The sequence below is a fragment of the Natator depressus genome, chromosome 4 (genome assembly GCF_965152275.1).
Source record: "Natator depressus isolate rNatDep1 chromosome 4, rNatDep2.hap1, whole genome shotgun sequence".
Classification (NCBI taxonomy): Eukaryota; Metazoa; Chordata; order Testudines; family Cheloniidae; genus Natator; species Natator depressus.
Genome location: NC_134237.1, coordinates 88,019,284 through 88,042,883, shown reverse-complemented (window position 1 = coordinate 88,042,883; position 23,600 = coordinate 88,019,284). Strand labels below are relative to the sequence as shown.

The window sequence follows — 23,600 nt, the reverse complement described above, 5'->3', positions numbered from 1 at the left end:
AGGTGAGCAACGCTGCCAAGAGAGCACAAATTTCAGGATGTCATCAATATTATTAATACTCATGGAGCTTCTTAAGGGTGAATTTACAGTTACATTTGGGGTCTTCTCACTGCTGCTCCCTCTGGAACCAGGTATGAAAGTAGTGCTATTATCTGCATTCCTGATTTTTAAAAACTTATCTCAGGGTTTCCCAACTAAGGCTCCAGAGCACATGCTTAACCTTATTACTATGAGCAGTCCCATCAAAAGCCCACCCTAAATACATTTGTGCCTTGAAACTTTGAAGTCCCCCAGGGCTCCCATGGTTCTGCAGGAGTCTCTACATATCTATATTGACCTCTAGTAGTGTCCCTTGTCCAGTTCCTGGCACCATTGGCAACAGTCTACTCATGGCTGTCCGCTGGGTGTGAGGTGGGGATGTGCACAAGCTGGGGCTGGGGAGGGTGCATAGAGGTCTGGCTGGATTAATTTTTCCAGGAAATCTCTGCAGGGCTGGGGAGGTGGGTGTCTCCTTCCCATTTTAGCCTCCCTAGTACTGACCCTAAACTGCACAGTCTCCGTCTGCTTCCTTCAGCATTGATCACAGACCCATAGACTACCCTCTGAAGATAGGGAAATGGTGTCGTGAGAGTGGTTAAACCTAACCATGTAATTGCATGGGAAGGGGAAAATCTGTGTGGTGCATTTCCTCTGCATATGGATCTAGTGGTTGGCATGGGCTGGGGTGATCCACATCCAGTATCCTTCCAGACCATGGTCAGGTACTGTTTCAGGAGGGCTCAGTAAGAAATTTTTTGTAGCTCTGAATGTTTCAGGTAACATGTCAATGTGGCTTAGCCAGTAGAGCTTTGGCAGCTGTTCAAGATATAGATATTTGTGTATATAAGATATAATCTGTGTGCACTACACACACACACACACACACACACACACACACACACACACACACACACACACACACACACACACACACACACACACACACACACACACACACAGAGTTCCTCATCGAATTCTTACAAAAATAGCTCTGTTTTCATCTACAAACTTGATAACAGTCACGTTTTGATATCAGTCAGTTCCCACTTACGTGGGCGGTGGGTTTTGCAGGCCAGGGGAGGCTGGGCATCCCCAAACAGTCAGGCATAACCCTGTCCATGCTCCGCCCCGAGGCCCACACCTGCTTTCTACCGCTTCCTCCATGGCCCCAGCCAAAGCAGGCTGTTCCTCTTCCCCTAAGCGGGCTGGGGCTAGGGTGGGCTGGCCTGCAGCCGGGGACTTGGGGTGGCTGGGGACGGCGCTGGGGGCACCTGGAGCTCCCGGGCTGGGGGTGTTGGGGTGGGGTGGCGGGCATGGTGTCCACAGTGAGGGCTTGGTGCTCTGTCAGGGGAGGGAGGGCAGATGTGATGGAGGGGGCAGGGCCTCAGGCAGAAAGGGCAGGGGCAGGAGCTAGCCTCTCCAAACGGGCAGTTCACGTGCTGTCAATGCCCACTTGCTCTCCGACCAGCTGTTTAAACTTGTCAGAAAACAGAACCTAACTCTCTGTTGTTAGGCTTAAATTTCTTCCTCCTTTTTCTCTGCTTCTTTTTATTGTTCTTTGTAAAACTGCACCCCTACTACCCCTTTCCAAATTGAGACTCAGTTTTCAGACACTCATGCTACTTAGAATTCAGTTTTTTAATTAATCATTACCCAAATTTGTCTCTAGTTATAAACTCTTAAGATCTGCAACCTTTTCGATGTATGAATCAACTCAAAGTAAATTGCATAGATTTTAATCAACTACCAATATTTGAACAAGGGAGGCTTTTCAAACATGCTGCCTTCATTTTTATATAAAAGACTATTCAGCTTTTGCAGCTAGTCATTCAATAATTTAAAAGATGGCTTGTATACTTACTTCATTTTAAAACAGGACAAAAACATCCTGCCTATTTAGGTTAGTGGAAGTACTCAGGGTGCATTGAACCCAACCATGTTTTCCCCTGAAATGTTTGTCTTGGCCCTGATTTTGCCAAAGCTTTGAAGTCAATTGGAGTTTCTTGTGTTGGCGGCCGGGGGGGGGGGGGCGGGCGGGGAGGTTAATCAAGACCCTTTTAATGTTTGGTCCATTATGTTCTCCAGTGGCCAAATCTTGTTTCCATGGAAGTCAATGGAAAAACTGCCATTATTTTCAACTGGTCCAAATTTTGACCATGTCAGCTTTATAGCCTCCGCTTTCTCTATAATTGGTGGGTTACCACATTCTGAACCAATTTAAGGAGTGCTTCCAAGTATTAACGCATGACGTCTCCAAGATCTGTACTACCTGCCTGTTGGTCTCCAGACTGAATTCAGTTTGTTGGTTTTTACCTATAAATCCCTAAAGACCTTAAAGTTTAGACCTTGCCTTGTGCAATTTTGCCACAGTTGTTGTCAGTGTAGGCACTCAAACTGGTGGTAGTGTTCTCTGTGATGGGTCCACTGTTCTGTGTAAACTCCTTGTGGTCTGAAATAGTCTTGGTTTTCTGACTGTTAGGCCACACTGCAAGGCACATCTATTTGTGGTGCAGGGTGCTATGGAGGGAGGGGTTTGATGGACAAAGGAGTTTGAACTGTGGGGATTCAGGTTCTGTTGATGTGGAAAAAGCTGCTTTTCAAGATTTGTGTTCTGCTCATGTAATTTGTCAAAGACACTTGGGGAGTTGGATAGTCGCTTTTTAAATTAGAAATAAAAGTAAACTCAGACAAGACTAGTCCTCTTATGTCATAAGAATCTATCAGTTTCACTAACAGAATGAGTCTTACAAGAAACATACTGATAATAAAATTTACCCCTTTGATAAATGTACTGTAAAACTCTTGGTAATGCCCTGGGAGGCAGAGGATACGGGGAGCAAGTAGGTATATTCCCAGTTCTCCTTTTACCTGTTCCTCTTCCTCCCCTATCACCTCCATCTCATTTGTCTGTCCATCTGTATTTTGGGATATAACTGCCTTTATGTTGTGTGGTGTTGAGGTGCCGGAGCAGTGATTGGGATTCTGAGACACTGCCATAATCATAGTTTGGTTATTTGAACTGTGTTAACTTGGCCAGAGAGAGAAATCATGATCCAAGAAATCTTTTTTTGAATATGCCATGGGTTTAATTAAGGTGCTACCCTGTTAAGAAACATTTGTTTATCCCTTTCAAGAACCACCTTCACTGGTATGCAGGAGCCAGGATCTCTGTCACCCTAAGCAGAAGATAGCCATTAGCTATTTTCATTTCTTATAAACCCAATCTCATCAGGGTATATGTGACAGCAAAAATTCCAAGTGCAGAGCTGTGAACAATTTTGCCACTAACCCAAATGTGTTCTGGGGAGAGAGATCAACTATAGGATCTAAAGTCTTTGAGGTCAAGATTTTCAAAAATGGATGCCTAAGTCTAGGCTTGAAAACATATGTTTGAAAATCTAAATAAGTGGATTTAAAAGGCTAACTTTAGCCACCATTTTTTTAAAAAATCTGTCCAAAACTTCTAAGACATCAGATTGTGAATCACAGTGCAACAAGAGATGGAGAAAGAATTTAATTCAGGATTGCCTAGCACAAGGCTACAAGAGTAGTAGCTGCTGGGTGCTCTGCACTTTGAAAACCAGGCCACTTATTTAGGTGCTAAATATGGACCTAGGAGCCTAACTTTTGGCTACTATTTTTTAAAGTCTTGCCCTCAAAGACTGGAGGTCATAGATGTTTGAAACTTCTGTAAAGTAGTAGCTAGTGGAGTAATACATTAAGGGCCCAATACAAAGCCTATGGAAGTAAATGGAAGTACTTCCACTGATTTCAGTGGGCTTTTGCTGGTGGCCAAAATGTGGGACTAGAACTGGTTAGTAAAGCCTTCTTTAGATATTTGAGCTTTTCTCACTTCTGGAGAGGAAATCTCATTATTTTCACTTCCTCTGTGAAGATGGAGCAGTCTGGCTAAGGCCTGGTCTACACTAGAAAGTGAGGTTGGTTTAACTACATCGGTCAGAGGTATGAAAAATCCACACCCCTGAGCAGCGTTGTTAAACCAACCTAAGTCCCTGTGTAGTCAGCACTAGGTCAACGGAAGAATGCTTCCGTCAACTTTGCTACCACCTCTCAGGGAGGTGGAGATAGTGTCTACACTGAAGCGCTACAGCGGCACTGCTGCAGTAGCACAGCTGTGCCGCTGTAGTATTTTAAGTGTAGACAGGCCCTATCTCACTTCTCATCTCCATTTCATACCATATAACCCTTTCTCAGACAGTACTAGTACCTAACGACAGTGTTTCTCACTAAACTCAGGGAGTGGATTGCATGGTGATTACTTGATGTATAATAGTTTCTCTAGATGTTGGAAATGTTAATTGTAAAATAATTTAATTTTTTAATCTGTTGCCTATTAAAATGACTGACTCTTTTATATAGCAGTTGTTATATCTTCAAAGTACCATGCCACCTGTTTACTTTGTTTACCTCTATAAAAAAGGTAAGTTGTCATTTTTCAATTTTATAGATGGGGAAACTGGAAACAGAGAGTTTGAGTAATTTACCTCATTTCACATAGCAAGTGAGTGGCAAGTAAAGAGTTAGAATTTAGGAGTTCCTGACTCCTAATCCCATTATTCTGGTTCATAATCACACTGATTTACCAGCTAAGAATTACCTTTTGCATTTTCTTTTAGAAGCTTCTTTACTTTATGAGGACTTCAGTGCGGTTGAGGGAGTGTTAAATAAAGCTAAGTATAGGAGTGCATGTGCAACTTGATCCATAGGGCTGCATCCACAAAGTTTCCTTTCACTTTACAATCTGTCCTTAAGAGCTCTCTTAAAAAAAAAAAAATGTTCTCTTGGTGATTTCATGGCTTCTGTTGTTTCCTCCTCAGAGAAGATCAAGTCTGGAGGTTTTCTGACTACATCTGAATTTGTAGGGATGATCAATTTGTTTAAGAAACCTTGTAAGTACACAGACTGGTTTTGTGCATTCTGAAGCATACAATGTTCTGTAAGTCAAACGGGCGTTGTTAATTTTTTGTGGTTTAACTGTGAGTGCTCCCAGTGAATGGCTGATTGAAGGCATAGTGTTCTGTGCTTCATGTTTGTAAATTTGAGCTGCTGCTAATTTATGTGCTGCTTTCCTTCATTTCATCAGGTCTTTAATAAAAAAAAAAAGTGTGTGTATGAACTGGAGTCAAATCCAAATGAAAGAGTAATAGAGGGAATGTTCTTCCATTATTCTGCATTTTTTTAGGCAACTAGCATCAGGGGGAACTATCTTCACCTCGACGGGGAGATTTTAATCCTCATTATTTCTATTTCATAGCTGCAATCTATACCTGTCTACAATCTATATTTTTCTGTTGTCTTTTGAATTGGCCCTTTTGACCTATGAAGGTACAGAATTCAAGTATGTGGGGCGAGAAGATAACTTTAGTGAGGAATGTGAAAGTGTGTGTGTGTGTGTGTGTGTGTGTATGTTGAGGATCATTCTGATTATTTTTCAGCATCAGCAAAGATTATTTTTAAAAGCTTTCCTCTGAAATTCCATTGCTACTGGATTTTTCTGTATTGTCAAATGGTACCATCTTTAATTGCTCTGATATTCGATGATAATAATGGAATGATACTAACTGTTTTTTATCTGCTACATGGGATTTGCAGGGATTATTTGACAAATTTAATATTAATTTGATTTATGCGAACTGAATAGACACCAATAATATTAGATTTGTGTCTCTGTAATTACTGAGCATTATATAATGCACTGAAGCTGGGTTAAATGTGTTATCTTTTTTCCCTAATATGTTTTCTGACCAAACTGCTGTTTAAATGAACAGGATTTATTTTCAATAAAAGCCAATGGACAATGTTTTTATATTATAAAGGACACTGCATAAGATTTCAGGCTTTCCTGATGTATGTGAACAATGATTCACAAGCAAGTAAAACAATAGCACTCTGTTCTCATTAGATTAGATGAAGCTTCACCTGAGCCTGCATGCTTGAAAATCCACCCAGGGTAAAAAGAATTTTTATTTAACTCACATCTTACCATATGGAATAGTGAAGTAAATCCCACTGTAACTAGCTGTCAGGTCAAACCTTTCATCAGGGAAATAAAGAACAAATGAGTGAGTACATTGAGATCTTGAGCACTCAACATATTATATAACCAGCTCTAAATATATATTCAAAGGATGGCAGAAGTAGGGAGAGACAGACATACAACATTAGGAGGAAAAACATTTAGGAAGAAGACACAAATTATTTAACATTTGAATTATATGAAATACCTGGCCAGCTCTGTATTTGTAATATATTAATAGATCATATGATCATTTGATTAGCAATTCACTGAGGAAAAACAACAGATTTTATAGTATAAAGAAGCTCTTCCTCTGTGAATATGTGTGGGAGTACAGTATGTTCGTTCAGTACAAAGGAAAGGATTTACTCTTGTTAAATTTTCAGACGTTTTTAGGTTTCCTCTTGTTCTGTAGTCAAGACAACTTTGCCATTGGCATTGTGGGAAGGAAACTGCCTTCCTTTTGTTATGTGGCTTTACAATACAGTGTTAGCTATTACTAGTTATGGGACTTATTGAGATTTCCTCTGAGACATCTTTCCACTTGGCTTCCCAAGAACTCAGCTCAGGCCTGACCTGCAAATTCCAGATCCAAACTTTCTCAGACTTAGGAATGTTTGAATACAGGGTTTGGTTTGTGGTTACACACTTGTAGAACCTTACCACTGACATAATGATTGTCTTGTCTTATATTACATGTTTGGCATAGATCATTAGATCACATTGTGATGGGTTGGATCACAGAAACACCCTTGGGACTGCCACCTAATATGCCAAAACTACTTCAGCCCTTGCTTTCCCTGCCAGCTTGAGACTCCAGCACCCTGTCTTGCTGAGCCAGACACACCAGTCTGCTCCAACACACACCCAGGGTCTCAACTACGTGCCCCAAAGCTGCAGACTTAGCTGAAAGCAACTTAAGAAGTGTTCGTGTCTTTGACACTCAGATGCCCAACTCCCAATGGGGTCCAAACCCCAAATAAATCCGTTTTACCCTGTATAAAGCTTATGCAGGGTAAACTCATAAATTGTTAACCCTCTATAACACTGATAGAGAGAGATGCACAGCTGTTTGCCTCCCCTGGCATTAATACATACTCTGGGTTAATTAATAAGTAAAAAGTGATTTTATTAAATATAGAAAGTAGGATTTAAGTGGTTCCAGGTAGTAACAGACAGAACAAAGTGAATTACCAAGCAAAATAAAATAAAACACGCAAGTCTAAGACTAGTACAGTAATAAAACCGAATACAGGTAACATCTCACCCTCAGAGATGTTTCAATAAGTTTCTTTCACAGACTGGACGCCTTCCTAGTCTGGGCACAATCCTTTCCCCTGGTACAACCCTCATTCCAGCTCAGGTGGTAGCTAGGGGATTTCTCATGATGGCCGCTCCATTTGTTCTGCTCCACCCACTTATATATCTTTTGCATAAGACGGGAATCCTTTGTCCCTCTGGGTTCCCACCCCTCCTTCTCAGTGGAAAAGCACCAGTTTAAAGATGGATTCCAGTTCAGGTGACATGATCACATGTCACTGTAAGACTTCATTACCCACTTGCCAGCCCACAGGTATACAGGAAGACTTACAACTAAAACAGAGCCATCTACAGTCAATTGTCCTGGTTAATTGGAGCTTTTAAGATTCCAAACCACCATTAATGGCCCACACTTTGCATAACTACAGTAGGACCTCAGAGTTATATTTCATATTTCTAGTTTCAGATACAAGAGTGATACATTTATACAAATAGGATGACCACACTCAGTAGATTATAAGCTTTGTAATGATACCTTACAAGAGACCTTTTGCATGAAGCATATTCCAGTTACATTATATTCACACTCATTAGCATATTTTTATAAAATCATATAGCGTGCAACGTCACACACATCTCCCATAAAAACTGCTAAATATCTGGCAGCCATCCATGAGATACATTCAAAGATAGATTAATTTTCCTGAGAGTCACCATCTCTTTTTCTGATGTAGGAAACTTATATCCTGAGGTACCTCCCACTTTAATAGAGAGAGACACATAAATTGGGTTTGCATCCCGCATCTGACCCATACACCTTGAGTTCTGTGAGTGGTAGAAGGGTAGAAGTTCTTGTGGAAAGGTAGATAGAACTACCACATAGCAATCTTCTGCTACTGAAATATAACCCAGGTAACTGGCATGAAGCTTCCTTTGAATGTCTCAGGCTTGCATCTCTTTCATTGTCCAGAATGGGCGTGGGTATTAAAACCTAACTGTTACCATTCCTCAGACTTTCCCTGATCCAGTCTCTGGTTACTCCAGACCTTTCCATCTTGCATCTATTTAGCACACATAGATTATATATGAAATAGCATGTGAGTTGACCATAACACCAAATAAATGATAAATGGCTGATAAAATGAATCACTTGGCTACAGTTCTGAACTCCTGTATGTGATACTGCCACTTGCTAATCAAATTCTTACGCAAATAGCACGATGACCATGAATGGTCCTTGTCTACACTGTGAGGTCATGGTCATCATTGCATTGGCAAACATGATTGTTAGAAATTGTGTTTAAAAACCTACTGAATTCCAAAGTGCAGATGGCCACAAGGGACATGGACAGTCTCGGTCCCTAAACTCAGAGCAGCACAGGGACTGCTCCCTTTTGTCACCACTATAGCTGTACATCCTTCCAAAGGGAGTGGGAAGGGATGGATGGAGGTGGGAGCTGTGCCTCTTCCTTCAGCTTTGCAACAGCCCACACATCAAGCCAGGCACACCCAAGGGATCAGACTGCGCACCAAGGAGCTTCCGGGGTGTTTGTGCCTCTTTAAGGAAAAATTACTTCCCAACCTGCCACCCACCTAGTGTGATTCAAAAGCGGGAGGAAGTTTGGTTTAAATCAAAAGTGAGGAAAGCCCCTGGTAGCGAGAAACATTAGAGATGATGCTTCTCTCCCCTGGTGCTGCATCCTGCTGCTGCCCAGCAATTGACAAGACTGACATAATTTATTCTTTCATAAAATCACAAGAGCCTATTTTTAAAGAAAAAGAGGGAAGCATGAGCTTAATTTACATTACAGATAAATATTTCATTACCTTACACATACCTTAACCATCTTTGCACTGTTACCTCAGATATGCAGACATTTTCACACAGTGTCAGGAGTCATGCAGAGCATTAAAGGGTCTTCCCCAAAATGCAGTAGGAAATCTGATGAGCTCTGGCATAGTAATCTGATGTTAATAACTGGGAAAACAAGAGCATTGAAATGATCATTCTTTTTGGAAAGAACTTTCTTTAAAGTAAAATGTTAATTTTCCCCCTCTACAAGTCATGATTGAGATGGCTGCCTACAATGCAAGGTGACTACAGCTGTTGTTTTAATGTTCAAACTTGACAACTCTTTCAGAAGTGGTGGTGTGAGGAAGACCCCCCATATCAAACAGCTGCAAACTGGATTTGCTGCTTGCTGCATCTCAGCTTTAAAATGCACGAAAAAGAGAGAGGTGTTCATCTGTCCAGAATAGCCAGTCACACAGCTGAGAAGGATTCCTTTGCTATTGTTCATTTCTTTTCAGTAGCTTATTCATTTCCACGCATCTCACTTTTTGTATTGAACTTCAAATTTTAGCATTTGCATACAGTGTTATTGTAACCCACACGCCTCCTGGGTGTGGTGCTTTGTCTCATGTAGTGGTACCGAGACCACTTAGAGAGAGTAAAATGAGTCTGCTCTACAGCCTTAGCTAGCAGCCAGTTGGATTTTAGTTCATGCAGTAGAGGCTCATGCACTAAGCTCCAGAGGTCCCTGGTTCGATCCCGCCCTCTGACGACTGCGGTCTGTTGGCGTTACATAATCGCTGTGCATGGTGCTGTACAGACAGAAGGAAGACCCTTTTCTACCCTTTCTAGGTTAGTTATGACACGATGCAAGGAGACATGACATGAGGCAAATGGGAGGAATAAACTACATTAATACCTCCTCCTTCTTTCTTTCTCAGCCCACCAGCTCCCATTCTTCCCCCCAGCATGGATTCACATAAGAATGTCCTTTTGAAAATCCCATAGCTGGACAATGGCCTCTGTAACCATATGTCAGGGCTGGCCAAAGTTGCTAACCATCCAAGCCGCATACAGCAATCTTCAGAAGTCAAGAGCTGGGGTGTGCCTGCCATGGCTTGGGGCTTCAGCCCGGCGAGAGATGCCTGCCAGGGCTCGGGGCTTCTGCCCTGCCCCTGCTGAAGCCCTGAGCCACGGCAGATGCACCCTGCCCAGCTGAAGTCCCACATTCAGTAATTGGTGCCTGGGCCAGGATTAGAACTTGGATATTTCTGGCTCCCAGAGCTGTACTCAGATCACTAGACAACACCTCTCTGGGGAAAGGCACCTTAGAAGTGATACTTTCTAGAATTATGCTGCCACAAGAGATGTTCTGGTGGGCTGATACGGAGAGGTCACTGTACCCGTTTGCAGTGCCTACTCACGTGTGTAGGATACCACCTGTAAGGAGAAAGTATTTCAATGATCTCTAATTTAATTTGGAAAAGAGAGACAATTTCTGAATTTCTCCTTCAATATTATTGTGCTAGTTTCATTCAATCCAAAAAATATTGAAACAAAATCTGATATCCAATTATAAACCAGTTAAAATACAAACCAGTGTTCTCATTGGTTGACTAGTGTTTCTCTTGGAGGAATTGATCCTATCATATGCTGAACATCTCCTGCGTGGTACTGAATCCCCTCAACTCTCAGTGAAGTCCATTGGAGTTGAGAGCACTGGGCACCTCACATTATCATGTCCATAGAGAGTCTGAGACAGTCTGCTGGTGTAATCGCCTGGGAACACCAGGAGTGATGATGGAGTCTGTCCTAGGAAGCAAAGAGCCTAGCAATGTAGCACTTTGCACCTCCAGTTGTCTGTCCGTCTAGTGTTGATATCTAAGATACATGTTGTTGTGGTATCTTAGAACCTGTAGTGCATTAATTTCCCTTGAAAATAGATACACTTAACTGCCTCTACTGATCCCTATAGGACCTGCATGGAAGATTGTGTCCTTTTATTAGTGTACTGAGTCCTTCCTACATCCTCTCTTAAACTATGATGATGTGTTATACAGTTGTAGGTTCACAAAAACATAGGGCTGGAAGGGATCTCATGAGGTCATCAAGTCCAGTCCCCTATGCTAAGGCAAGTAAACCTAGATCATCCCTGAGAGGTGTTTGTCCAACCTGTTCTTAAAATCCTCCAATGAGATGGGGATTCTACAACCGCCCTTGGAAGCCTATTTCAGAATTTAACTAGCCTTATATTTAGAAAGTTTTTCCTAATACTAACCTAGATCCCCATTGCTGCAGATTTAGCCCATGGCATCTTGTCCTACCTTCAGTGGACATGGAGAACAATTCATCGCTGTCCTCTTTATAACCGCTTAACAAATTTGAAGACTGTTATATCAAATAAAATAAATTACAATGAAGGTTGATGATGCTGAAGAGAAAGCACAGGCGGTCTCCTTTGGCATTCAGATGTAATTGGGTTCAACATTTATTCCTAAATGTAAGGCATTTTACTAGTGTAATGGTATTAATGATTTGTAACCCACACAACAAAGAATCTCTGCATAATTAGCATGATTTATCATAATGGCAAACTTTGCCTGGAACTAAGCTGGCATGGAAATGGAATAGTGTCCCGTTCTGCCCTCACCTCCCAAAAATTGTCTGGTTGCAGTAGCTCGGGGATAAGGACATTTGCTCATTAGTTAAAGGCCCTTTCATTATTCAATTACTTTATGTACTTTTCTAAAGTTCATGCTTTTATGTTCTTTAGCTTCATTTTTATGGCTTCTGCTCTTTTCTCTTGAAAGTTATAAACAATCCCCACTGCCATAAAGTAGAACCAACAAAACTGGAATGAAGATTTCATCGTTCGGAATCATCTACAACTTGTTTTTTCATTTTGTCAGCACAGATCTTATAAAGGGGCCTTTTTTTATACCTTATAGTTATTTTTCTAGTAGATGTACAGCTTTCTTTTTGTCTGACATTAAAATATCAATGTTATGTTTATTTTATTTTATAAAAGATTAAAAAGATACTTAATGCTATACAGAAAAATATGAAAACAAAGTTCTTTAATTTATATATTTCATGCAGCAGAAGTCAGTGGTTTTGCAAAGATCAAACTAACAAATATCCACAAGAACTTTTTTTAGATGTAAATGTGAAAAGACTAAGCCCAGGAAATATGCTTTTAAATATTTAATCTGATCTGAACTCTGAGTGCAAGTAATGAATATTTACTGTGTGGTATGTCTACACTGCAGTTGGACACCCGCGGCTGGCCTGTGCCAGTTGACTCGGGCTTGCAGGGCTTGGGCTATGGGGTTGTTCAGTAGTGGTGTAGATGAATGAATGCTAGCTCGGGTATGTCTACATGTCCTGCAATCACACCTCCCTGTTGGAGTATAGAATACCCATACATCTCTGGTGATATGCCAGGTTTGGGAGTGGCCCCACGGTTGCTTTCTGTAGGGTGGACAAACCTCACCTGTCCAACCAAAGGAGGAGGGAAGGGGACCTGTACGATGGAATCCTCAGCTATTGCCTCTCCTAGACCCCCTCCCAAGGTTTTTACCACAGCAGGGGTATCCAGGCATTTGCTGTTATTATTTAGTTAGCAGTGTTGCGTAGAATGTGACTGGTGCTTTCCAAATGCTGAGGATGACGCAGTCGCTGCCCCCAAAAGTGTCTGATCTAATATACTTTACTACTCAGAGCTCCTTTGCATAACTTTCTGATCTTAACCTCCATTTTATCAATGCAAGAAAATAACAGCCAGTCAGCACATTCAACTTGTTTTACTTAGGCTCTGCAGAATTCAATTTTTTAAAATAATTTTGACAGATAATATATTTTATTTTTAAGCATTTTCCCTTTTTTTATTGATTTTAAATTTTCACAGTTGTGGGAAATTATGGGGAGGGGAGTGTCAGATAATGTGGAGATCAGGCAATAAATTATTTAATGACCATAGGAGCTGAGATTCAAAATGTTAAGGCTTTAGAAGAGTTAAACGCAAACAGTCAACATCAAAAACAGACGATGTAAATATCCTTAAATCAAACTCCTATAAGTTCTTAAGCAGCATTTTGCTTACTTTGCCTATTTGTAAATTTTGATGATCATCAATAGAAATATTTTTGTCATTTTGTGTGTGTACAGTGAAATCCTTGTTTACCAACATTTACCAATAAAAACCTAATCCTTCCAATTCTAATTTTACTAGACATGCAGAGTCTGAATTCAGATTCCCATCCATCCCCCAAGGTTAGGGTCATTTGGAATCTGGAATTTTGTTTAGGTCATTGCAAAATAGAAGACTGTTGTGAGCTGGGGGTGCTTGGTTTGAGTCAGATCCACTCTACAAGGTAGAATCATAGAACTGGAAGGGACCTAGAGAGGTCATCTAGTCCATTCCGCTGCACTCATGGCAGGACATGCCGTGAGAGGATTATAGACGTATGGTATTTTCCAACCTCATATTGTTCAGGCGGCAAGCAATGTTTGCAGTTGGTAATTTGCTTGGAACCTGAGTCTTCATGTTCTGTTTCCTCACATCAGACTAACTTTCACAACTATGAAAAACCGCATCAACATATTTATCTTGTCTGTGTCCGGCACTTTGTAGGTGGTGCAGTGCTGGTGGTAATGCTGGCTGCATTTTTCTCATTTGGTATTTCTGCTTCATAGAACAAGTAGTGTAAGAATGACTTAATGGTTTCTAAGTAAACCAAATCAAAAGGAGTGCTGGTTGGGGGAAAAAAAAATACTATCCATCTGTGATGGCCTTCAAGTAGGAAACATCTTATAATGAGAATCTTACTCTTTTTACTCCATCTGACCTCCTTTTCACGGGCTAGTAAGAATGTCATATCAATGCGTCTGTGTTATGGGGGTGAGATTCATGTTTTTGCACCTGCCCCCAGAAAAAATATCTAAATGCATCTCCTGTGAGATAATCTTCAGCTGGGTTTTTCTGATCCTTGCCAGTCACAGTGACTCAAAATATATTTTTGTCTACTGCTTTGCTTCATTAATAAGGTTCTGTTGTTCTGAGTAATGACACGCTGCTATGGAAGTGCTTCATAAATTTCCAGTTTTAGTGATTCCGGCTGCTTTATGAAATACTGTATCTAGATGTTTGCCATGTCAAAAATCCAGCTAGAATTTCATTAAATAATAGAAACCTTATGTGACATTCATAAAAGAACATTTCTTTGTCAGAAAGTCTTAGGAATGTGTTTGCTCATTTTGTGTCTCACCTTGCACAAGAAGAGAAAAATGATACAATTGGCACTATCCAATCACAAGTTTTTAAAATGGAAATCTTGATTGTGTGTCTTCTGAATTGACTATAGGAATAGAAAATGTGCAAAACTGTGCTGTGAGATAATTTTATTGGCCTGAATTTTGGTTGGTATCATTACTCGTAACTGGTGAAACCATGTCTGTGATCCTATATAAGTCATGGTAATCAAGACCTAAGTTTTCAAAAGTGACTTGTGATTTTTGGGGTGATTTCTTGAGACAGCTTAAGGGGACCCAAGTTTCAGAAAGAGCTGAACAATCAGTCTCTGAATGTTGGACCTCTTTTAAGGTGTTTTGAATTGGGCACCCAAAACTTGAGCCACTCAAAATCAGTAGTTTGTTTTTGAAGATTTACACTAAAAGTCATATATTTTGTTTGTTACATTGTACTGAAAAATGTTTTTAGAAATAAGGTAATATTCAACGTACAACAAAAACTTATTTATTTAAAAAAAACCTGAGGGAGTAAACCCCACATGGCATATATATTAATGCTAAAACTCTTTACTTTATGAAAAGCATGATTGGCCACAGTTCCTCCCCTTTGCTAGCATAAGCCTCAGATTTTACTGGAGCTACATTTATACTTGGGCATATCATGTTAATGTGAACATGGTATTTTTTGTTTTGTCCTTGGTCAAATCAGGTTACAAACATCTGGATATTGGTGGTTGGGCTGTTATACCTTTTAGGCTGTTGGTTCCAGATAGTTTTATTAGCTATATGATAGTGGTTAGAGCAGGAGAGCAGGCAATTCGCTTTGGCCAAAATTTTCTGGAGTCCACTAACTTTGTGTTTCCAGTTTTGAACGCTCAATTTGAGACACACAGGGCCAGAATTTCACAGATGCTGAATTCTTTTGAAGATCTAGCCCTCCAGGTCACAGTGAAAATCTTGTGCCTAGAGCCTGATTTTCAAGACATGCTAAGCACCCATAACTCCATTTGGGTGCTTAGTGCCTCTTAGGCAACTTTGGGTGCTTAGTGCCTCTTAAATCCAGCCTTCGGTGTCTCAGGTTGGATGATAAAAATAAGGAGATACTTCGGAATATTTTGGCCTTTACCTCTCTGTTCCTCAGTTTATCCATGTGTCAAATTGAGATGGTGATACTTAAAGTACATGGGTCTGCTACCACTGTTGAAGTTAGCGGCACAGAATCAGGCTCTAAGACTGTAAATACTGATTCTGGCTTTATGCTGCGACGCAAAGATTCTCAATGTGAATTCCTATTGCAAAGTCTCAAATTTTAACGTTCTTGTTCAGTCAGAGATCAGTTTCTGTTGCTGTTCTTCACAAAATTCATTTGCCCTAGAGAAAGTATTGAATTCCACTGATAACATTCCAGATAAAATCTTCCATGCTTAACTATGTGAAGGGTCATGTTTATAGTTGGGTCCAGCCTCTTCTTTTTTATTTTATTTACTATAGCTTCATGCATTTAGTTAGATACTAGCATTAGAGTTAATACCAGGGGGAACCTAGCAGCAGATTGAAGCCTGGTCTACACTACAAGTTTATGTTGGATTTAGCAGCGTTAAATCGAATTAACCCTGCACCTGTCCACACAACAAAGCCATTTTTTTCAACATAAAGGGCTCTTAAAACCAATTTCTGTATTCCTCCCCAACAAGGGGATTAGCGCTGAAATCGACATAGCCGTTTCGAATTAGGGTTAGTGTGGATGCAATTTGAAGGTATTGGCCTCTGGGAGCTATCCCACAGTGCACCATTGTGACCACTCTGGACAGCACTCTGAACTCGGATGCACTGGCCAGGTGTACAGGAAAAGCTCCGAGAACTTTTGAATCTCATTTTCTCTTTGGCCAGGCGAGCTCATCAGCATAGGTAACCATGCAGTCCCAGAATTGAAAAAGAGTTCCAGCATGGACTGCACGGGAGGATCTGATCGCTGTATGGGGAGAGGAATCCGTGCTATCAGAACTACGTTCCAAAAGACGAAATGCCAAAACATTTCAAAAATTTCTGAGGCCATGAGGGACAGAGGCTACAGCAGGGACACAACACAGTGCCGCGTGAAACTTAAGGAACTCAGACAAGCCTACCAGAAAACCAAAGAATCAAACGGACGCTCCGGGACAGAGCCCCAGACATGCTGCTTCTACGCTAAGCTGCATGCAATTCTAGGGGGGGGCTGCCACCACTACCGCCCCCCCGTCCGTTGACTCCAATGATGGGGTACTCTCCGCCATGCCTGAGGATTTTGCAGACGGGGAAGATGAGGAGGACGAGCTTGAGGAGAGCACACAGCACACCGTTCTCCCCGACAGCCAGGATCTTTTTATGACCCTGACTGAAATACCCTCCCAACCCAACCAAGCCAGAGAAGGGACCTCTGGTGAGTGTACCTTTTTAAATATAATACATGTTATAAAAGCAAGCATTTTTAATGATTAATTAGCCCTGAGGACTTGGGATGCATTCGTGGCCAGTACAGCTACTGGAAAAGTCTGTTAATGTGTCTGGGGATGGAGCAGAAATCCTCCAGGGATATCTCCATGAAGCTCTCCTGGAGGTACTCTAAAAGCCTTTGCAGAAGGTTTCTGGGGAGAGCAGCCTTATTTCATCCTCCGTGGTAGAACACTTTACCATGCCATGCTAGTAGCAAGTAATCTGGTATCATTGCATGACAAAGCTTGGTGGCATATGGTCCCGGTGTTTGCTGGCATTCAAGCAACATCTGTTCTTTATCTCTCTGTGTTATCCTCAGGAGAGTGATATCGTTCATGGTAATCTGGCTGAAATAGGGGAATTTAATTAAGGGGACATTCAGAGGTGGTCGTTCCTACTGGGCTGTTTGCCTGTGGCTGAAAAGAAATCCTCCCCGTAGTTAGCCACGTGGTTGGGGGATGGGCATTGGCGCTGAGCTGTTCGCGTTTGGCTAGCAGGTATCTTCCCTGATACCAGCCATGCGGTGGGGTGAGGGGTAAAGCAATCATCCCAGAGAATTGGATCGGGGGAGGGGGTTAGTTTGGTTTCTGCTGCTGCACATTAACCGCAGCACTAAATGGCCAACTCAACGTGCTTTGCTTGGTATTGGAGAGGAGGGTGCTGCTGTTATGAAGGTTGCAGAAGCAGAAAGACTATGGCTTACCATGGCCGCCTGCAAGCCGAATTCTGTTGCCCGGCACTGTGTGTGTGATCTCTAACACCAAAGCCCCAGGCACTCAATATAAGATGCAAAATGCGACCTTGTACCAAAATCACATGCGCGATGTAATGTGAATAGTGTTGTTCACCGTGAAAGAGTATAGCCATTGTTCTGTAAAATGTATCTTTTTCAATACTTCACTGCCTTTTTTTTCCTCCAGCAGCTGCAAATGTTTCAAGCCTCCCTCCTCCGTCCCAAAGGCTATCTCAGATAAGGTGGCAAAAAAAACGCACTCGTGATGAAATGTTCTCTGAGCTCATGCAGTTGTCCGGCACTGACAGAGCTCAGCAGAATGTGTGGAGAGACACAATAGCAGAGTACAGGAAAGCGGCCGATGAACGTGAGGAGAGGTGGTGGCAGGAAGATCAGAGGAGGCATGATTCAATGCTGGGGCTACTGCGGGATCAAACGGACATGCTCCAGCGTCTGGTGGAGATTCAGGAATGGCAGCAGGATCACAGACTGCCGCTGCAGCCCCTGTTTAACTGCCCTCCCTTCTGCCCAAGTTCCATAGCCGCCTCCGGGTTTTCATCAAGGAGAAACAAACAGAAGTGTCACACAGTACCCTCGCCAGTCATGAAACTGGTTTTCAAAGCTTCTCTGTTGCTCAGCGCTTCCTGCTGTGATCTTCTAACCGCCCCGGTGTTTGGCTGCGCATATTCAGTGGCCAGGCGATTTGCCTTAACCTCCCACCCCGCCATAAATGTCTCCCCCTTACTCTCTGTCATAAATATAAAGGGAAGGGTAAACCCCTTTAAAATCCCTCCTGGCCAGAGGAAAAATCCTCTCACCTGTAAAGGGTTAAGAAGCTAAAGGTAACCTCGCTGGCACCTGACCAAAATGACCAATGAGGAGACAAGATATTTTCAAAAGCTGGGAGGAGGGAGAGAAACAAGGGGTCTGTGTCTGTCTGTATGCTGCTTTTGCCGGCGATAGACCAGGAATGGAGTCTTAGAACTTTAGTAAGTAATCTAGCTAGGCATGTGTTAGATTATGATTTCTTTAAATGGCTGAGAAAAGAACTGTGCTGAATAGAATGACTATTCCTGTCTGTGTGTCCTTTTTGTAACTTAAGGTTTTGCCTAGAGGGATTCTCTGTGTTTTGAATCTAATTACCCTGTAAGGTATCTACCATCCTGATTTTACAGAGGTGATTTCTTTACTTCTATTAAAAGTCTTCTTGTAAGAAAACTGAATGCTTTTTCATTGTTCTCAGATCCAAGGGTTTGGGTCTGTGGTCACCTGTGCAAATTGGTGAGGATTTTTACCAAACCTTCCCCAGGAAGTGGGGTGCAAGGGTTGGGAGGATTTTGGGGGGAAAGACGTGTCCAAACTGCGTTTCCCAGTAAACCCAGTTAGAGTTTGGTGGTGGCAGTGGAGATCCAGGGACAAATGATAAAATTAATTTGTACCTTGGGGAAGTTTTAACCTAAGCTGGTGAAAGTAAGCTTAGGAGGTTTTCATGCAGGTCCCCACATCTGTACCCTAGAGTTCAGAGTGGGGGAGGAACCTTGACACTCTCACAGAGATTGTGGAGCACACAGCAAGCAGCAATAACAATGGGAATATTGGTTTTGCTGAGGTCTGAGCGAGTCAGTAAACTGCGCCAGTGACCCTTTAAATGTCCAAATGCACACATTACCACCATTCTGCACTTGCTCAGCCTATAGTTGAACAGCTCCTTACTACTTTCCAGGGTGCCTGTGTGCGGCTTCATGAGCCAGGGCATTAAGGGGTAGGCTGGGTCCCCAAGGATAACTGTAGGCATTTCAACATCCCCAACAGTTATTTTCTGGTCTGGGAAGTAAATTCCTTCCTGCAGCCATTTAAACAGACCAGAGTTCTTGAAGACGCGAGCGTCCTGAACCTTTCCCAGCCATCCCATGTTGATGTTGGTGAAACGTCCCTTGTGATCCACCAATGCTTGCAGCATCATAATACAGCGGGAGTGTTTGGGTATGTTTCTTCATTTACATTTTTAAAATGTCTCCTCAAAACTTGAGACACATGTGCAAACCTTATAAAATATATAAAAATTTTCTAAACTGGACCAATGCTACATTAATAGTCCTCCTAACTCAATGTCTTTCCTGCAGACACTCACCGTTCCCTCAGAAATAACCAGTGAAAATAGATTAGCCTAGTCACACACTCTGAAAGTCAACACACACGCATTCTACTGGCCCAGTGGAGGGCAGCAGAGAAATGAAAACAAGAGTGTAGGGTGTTTGACTGAGAGCCTCCTGCCTATAGCCTCTTAAATGCTTAAATCTGGGACTATTAGCTTGAGTACCCCACTTGATTCAACAGCATCTGGAAAACATTAGAAGAGATGTAGTTTCTAATGCAACAGGATACACATTATAAAGGGCTTTGTGATTGGTTAAAACCAGCATTGAACACAGGTGTATGCAGCAGGCTGCCTGCAAGAGACTCCATCATGTAAACAGGCAGCTGTGTTTTGTACCACCTGAAGATTCTGAGTAGTTTTCAGGTGAATCCTATGCAGAGTACTTCAAAGTAATCCACTCTTGGAGTGAAATAGGCATGGCTAACTAAGATCTGCACCTAAAAGAAAAGACCAGTCTCCTAGCCAATATCCCAACAGGATTAAAAATGCAACTACAAAGGCAAAATTAAAAATAGAGGGAAAGAAACATTATAGAGGAAGAGGAAGAAGAGAGATTATTTTCAGATAACATTTGAAAATGGCTGGAGAGCTAAAGAACTAGAGTGGGTTGGAAAATGGGAAGGGTGGGGGCATCCCAGGGAAAATATGGATTTTTTTTTAAATCAAAAAAATTAAAATTGAATTTTTCAACCAAAATCTGAAGAATTTTGATTCAGAAATGCTGCCTGGATGCCTCCTGGGAGTTAGTTGTACTTTGGCTGCCTCATGCCCCCGTTCTCCTCCATGGGTCAGACTTCCTGGCTGGACTAGATCTTCCCATGGTTCTCGATGGTCTCCTCTCTTATTGAGCCACTACAGTTCATGATGGGAGTCCATTTCAGCCCACAGAAGAGAAAGGGGGCATGAGAAACCTAAACTACAACTCCCATGTGGAACTGCAATGACATTTCCAAATTGAATTTTTGGGGGTATTTTGGGTGTTTGGTTATTTGATTGAAAGGTAAACATTTCCCACAGGAAGCAAACGCTTTTTGCCAAAAATTTCATTTTGTCAAAAACTTAATTTTCTATTGAAAACAATTTTGACTGAAAAATTTTGATTGGCCCTGTACAGGACTATTGCAGTGGTTGAAGCTGCAGATGCCATCTGCAAACAATGGTCCTGATAAAATGCTGCCACCAGTAGGAATTAAGGAATCTGATTTGTTAGCATTTTATACTACCTTGAACAGGTGGAAATAATTACACAGAGCTTGGGAGACCCGGTGTATACTGATGGATAAGGCACTGGCAGGAGATCTGGGTTCTAGTCTTGGCTCTACCGCTGACCTGTTGTATGACTTTGGGCAAGTCACTTCACCTCTCTAAGTCTCTCTTTCCCCTCCAACCTGTATTCTATCTTGTCTGTTTAACTGTAAATTCTTCAGGGTTGGGACTGTCTCTTACTATGGATTACAAGTGTTTGTGGTCCTGTTTTAACTCAAGTTAGTTGATTGCAAACTAATTCAAGTTAACTAAAACAATTGCAAATGTTGTCTACACACTTATCATAGGTTTGTCTGAAGACTCAGCCTAAGATCAATCAAAACTGCTTGTGCCCTGGAACAGATGTTGGTTAATCAATTACCTGGAGTTAAAATACGACCACAAACTCAAGCTTAGACAAACCCTATATGATTGTGCAGTGCCTAGCACAATGGAACTGCAGTCTCGGTGCCTCTAGGAACTGCCATAATACAAATAATAATAAGTGTATAAGTGACTACATGCATGGCAAGGCTGTGAGCATGTTTTCACAGAGAGGAGAATATTCATCAAAGCCTTCTGCAGGTCAAAAGATACTTAGTGCATATAAATAAAACTACTGTATTTAAAAGGGTCCTCCAAGACTTGCTTTAGCTGATCAACCTTGACCCAGTAAAATAGCTTCTTTTTTTTTAATATGATGGATGAATGCTTCATTGGTGAGTGGAAAGCTATAGTAATCTTTTCCTCTCTAAAAGCATCCAAACATCAGTAAGTGCTTTAAGAGCACAAAGTAATCACAAGCAACTTTTATTTTTATCCTTCTGTTCTACAGTGCCTGTAGTTACAATTCAGAATCTCTCAATAGCATCCACTGTACTTCATGAAGCCTGTAAACAAATGTTCTTGCATCCGTCTCAGTGTCTACATAGCAAAAAAAACCCTGCAGTAGCAAGTTTCAGAGCCTGGGTCAACCGACTGCAGGGCTAAAAAGAGCAGTGTAGACACTGGGCTTGAGCTGGAGGCTGGGCTCTAAAACCCAGTGAGGGTCTTGGAGCCATGGGCTCTAGCCCAAGCCCAAATGTTTACAGTGCTATTGCCCCTCAGTTGACCCAGGCTCTGAGACTTGCTAACATGCGTCATTTTTTTCTGCAGTGTAGACATATTTTTGGACTACTTTTAGCTGCTGTCACTGTGCTCAAGACATTCCTAGGTATTTCACCCTTTGAGGACTGGCTACGTCCCATGGGTTTGGATGAGCACTGTGCTGTGGAGGAGGTGAAGATTCCTGGCTGCAGTAACATGGGACAGTTTTGGACTCTTGGAAGGATCCAATGCTGACCTGCCTCTCCCCTTATGGGAATCCCCATGATCTCTGGTCCGAGCTCCCAGTGTGACCTGTCCCCTCTATCCTTAACTATTTCTTGAACCCTTCCTTGGCCAGGAAGTGGAAGGGGGTGGGACAGCAAGGAAGACCCAGCATAGAGCTGGCAACATGATAGATTAGGGAGGCAGAGCCACCCATCTAAATGGAGGGGAGACAGGGGAATGTGAGTTTTTCTGACCACTTAGTGGAGGGGGTCTTACTGCACTTCATAGAATCATAGAATATCAGGGTTGGAAGGGACCCCAGAAGGTCATCTAGTCCAACCCCCTGCTCGAAGCAGGACCAATACCCAGTTAAATCATCCCAGCCAGGGCTTTGTCAAGCCTGACCTTAAAAACCTCTAAGGAAGGAGATTCTACCACCTCCCTAGGTAACACATTTCAGTGTTTCACCACCCTCTTAGTGAAAAAGTTTTTCCTAATATCCAGTCTAAACCTCCCCCATTGCAACTTCTCTTTGGAAGTTATCGGTGGAGAATAGAGGGGTGGTGGAAAGGATTTCATTTATAGGTGGAGGAAGAGGGAGGGAGTGAGGTGGGGTACCTTCTGGGTGGGAGGGAGAGCAGAGGAGAGGGACTGGAGAAGTGCTTACTTGGGTCCAGTCAGTGCCGGATTAAAGTATAAACTAACTATAAGCTACACTTTAGGGTGTCACAATATGAGGGGGCTCTAAAAAAGAAAAAACTGACTCCATTTCAGATTTTATCAAAATCAGTTTATAAATAAAGGAGATATAGGAAAAAGAAGATTCTCTCTAAATATAGACATTTTTGTTCAAATATGACACAAATATACACATCTGGCTACACAAATACCCTTACCCTTCAGTAATTGTTCGTTATTGACAGCCGGGAGGCCAGGGTTGAGGAAAAAAAACCATAATTGCACTTGTAAAATTAGTATTTCTATGAGTAAGTCTGCTATCTGTCTCCTAAGGCAGCATTTTGTTGGCTGCTACTGGTAAAATTCTAACCATGCCTTCATAACTTAATTAAATAAATAAATAATCTCGCTGCCGATAAAATTGGGGAAAATGTGAGGTTGGAGATGGCAGTGTCATGAAGCAATCCTGCCAAGATCATACTCGTATGTTAGTGTGTTCTTTCTTCTTTTGATCTGTACACACTGTGACAGGGTCAGGCCAGATGGCTACAGGAGAGTGACAGAAGATAGATAGATTAGCCCCAGATTAAGCAGGTCCCTTTTCCCTGAGTAAGAGAATGGGCTG

The 23,600-nt window shown here is 41.9% G+C and overlaps 1 protein-coding gene across 4 annotated transcripts in view; it reads left to right on the top strand.

The window, feature by feature from the left end:
* CRACD (capping protein inhibiting regulator of actin dynamics) overlaps positions 1-23,600 on the top strand; it is a 213,943-nt gene that overhangs the window by 103,930 nt on the left and 86,413 nt on the right. Inside the window, exon 3 of one of the 4 annotated variants that reach the window (XM_074951366.1) lies at positions 4,878-4,949. The exons of the other annotated variants lie outside the window; for them this stretch is intronic. Coding sequence (XP_074807467.1) covers positions 4,925-4,949 — 25 coding nt within the window. The 5' untranslated portion in view covers positions 4,878-4,924. The remainder of the gene's footprint in view (positions 1-4,877; positions 4,950-23,600) is intronic. 4 annotated transcript variants of the gene reach the window in all.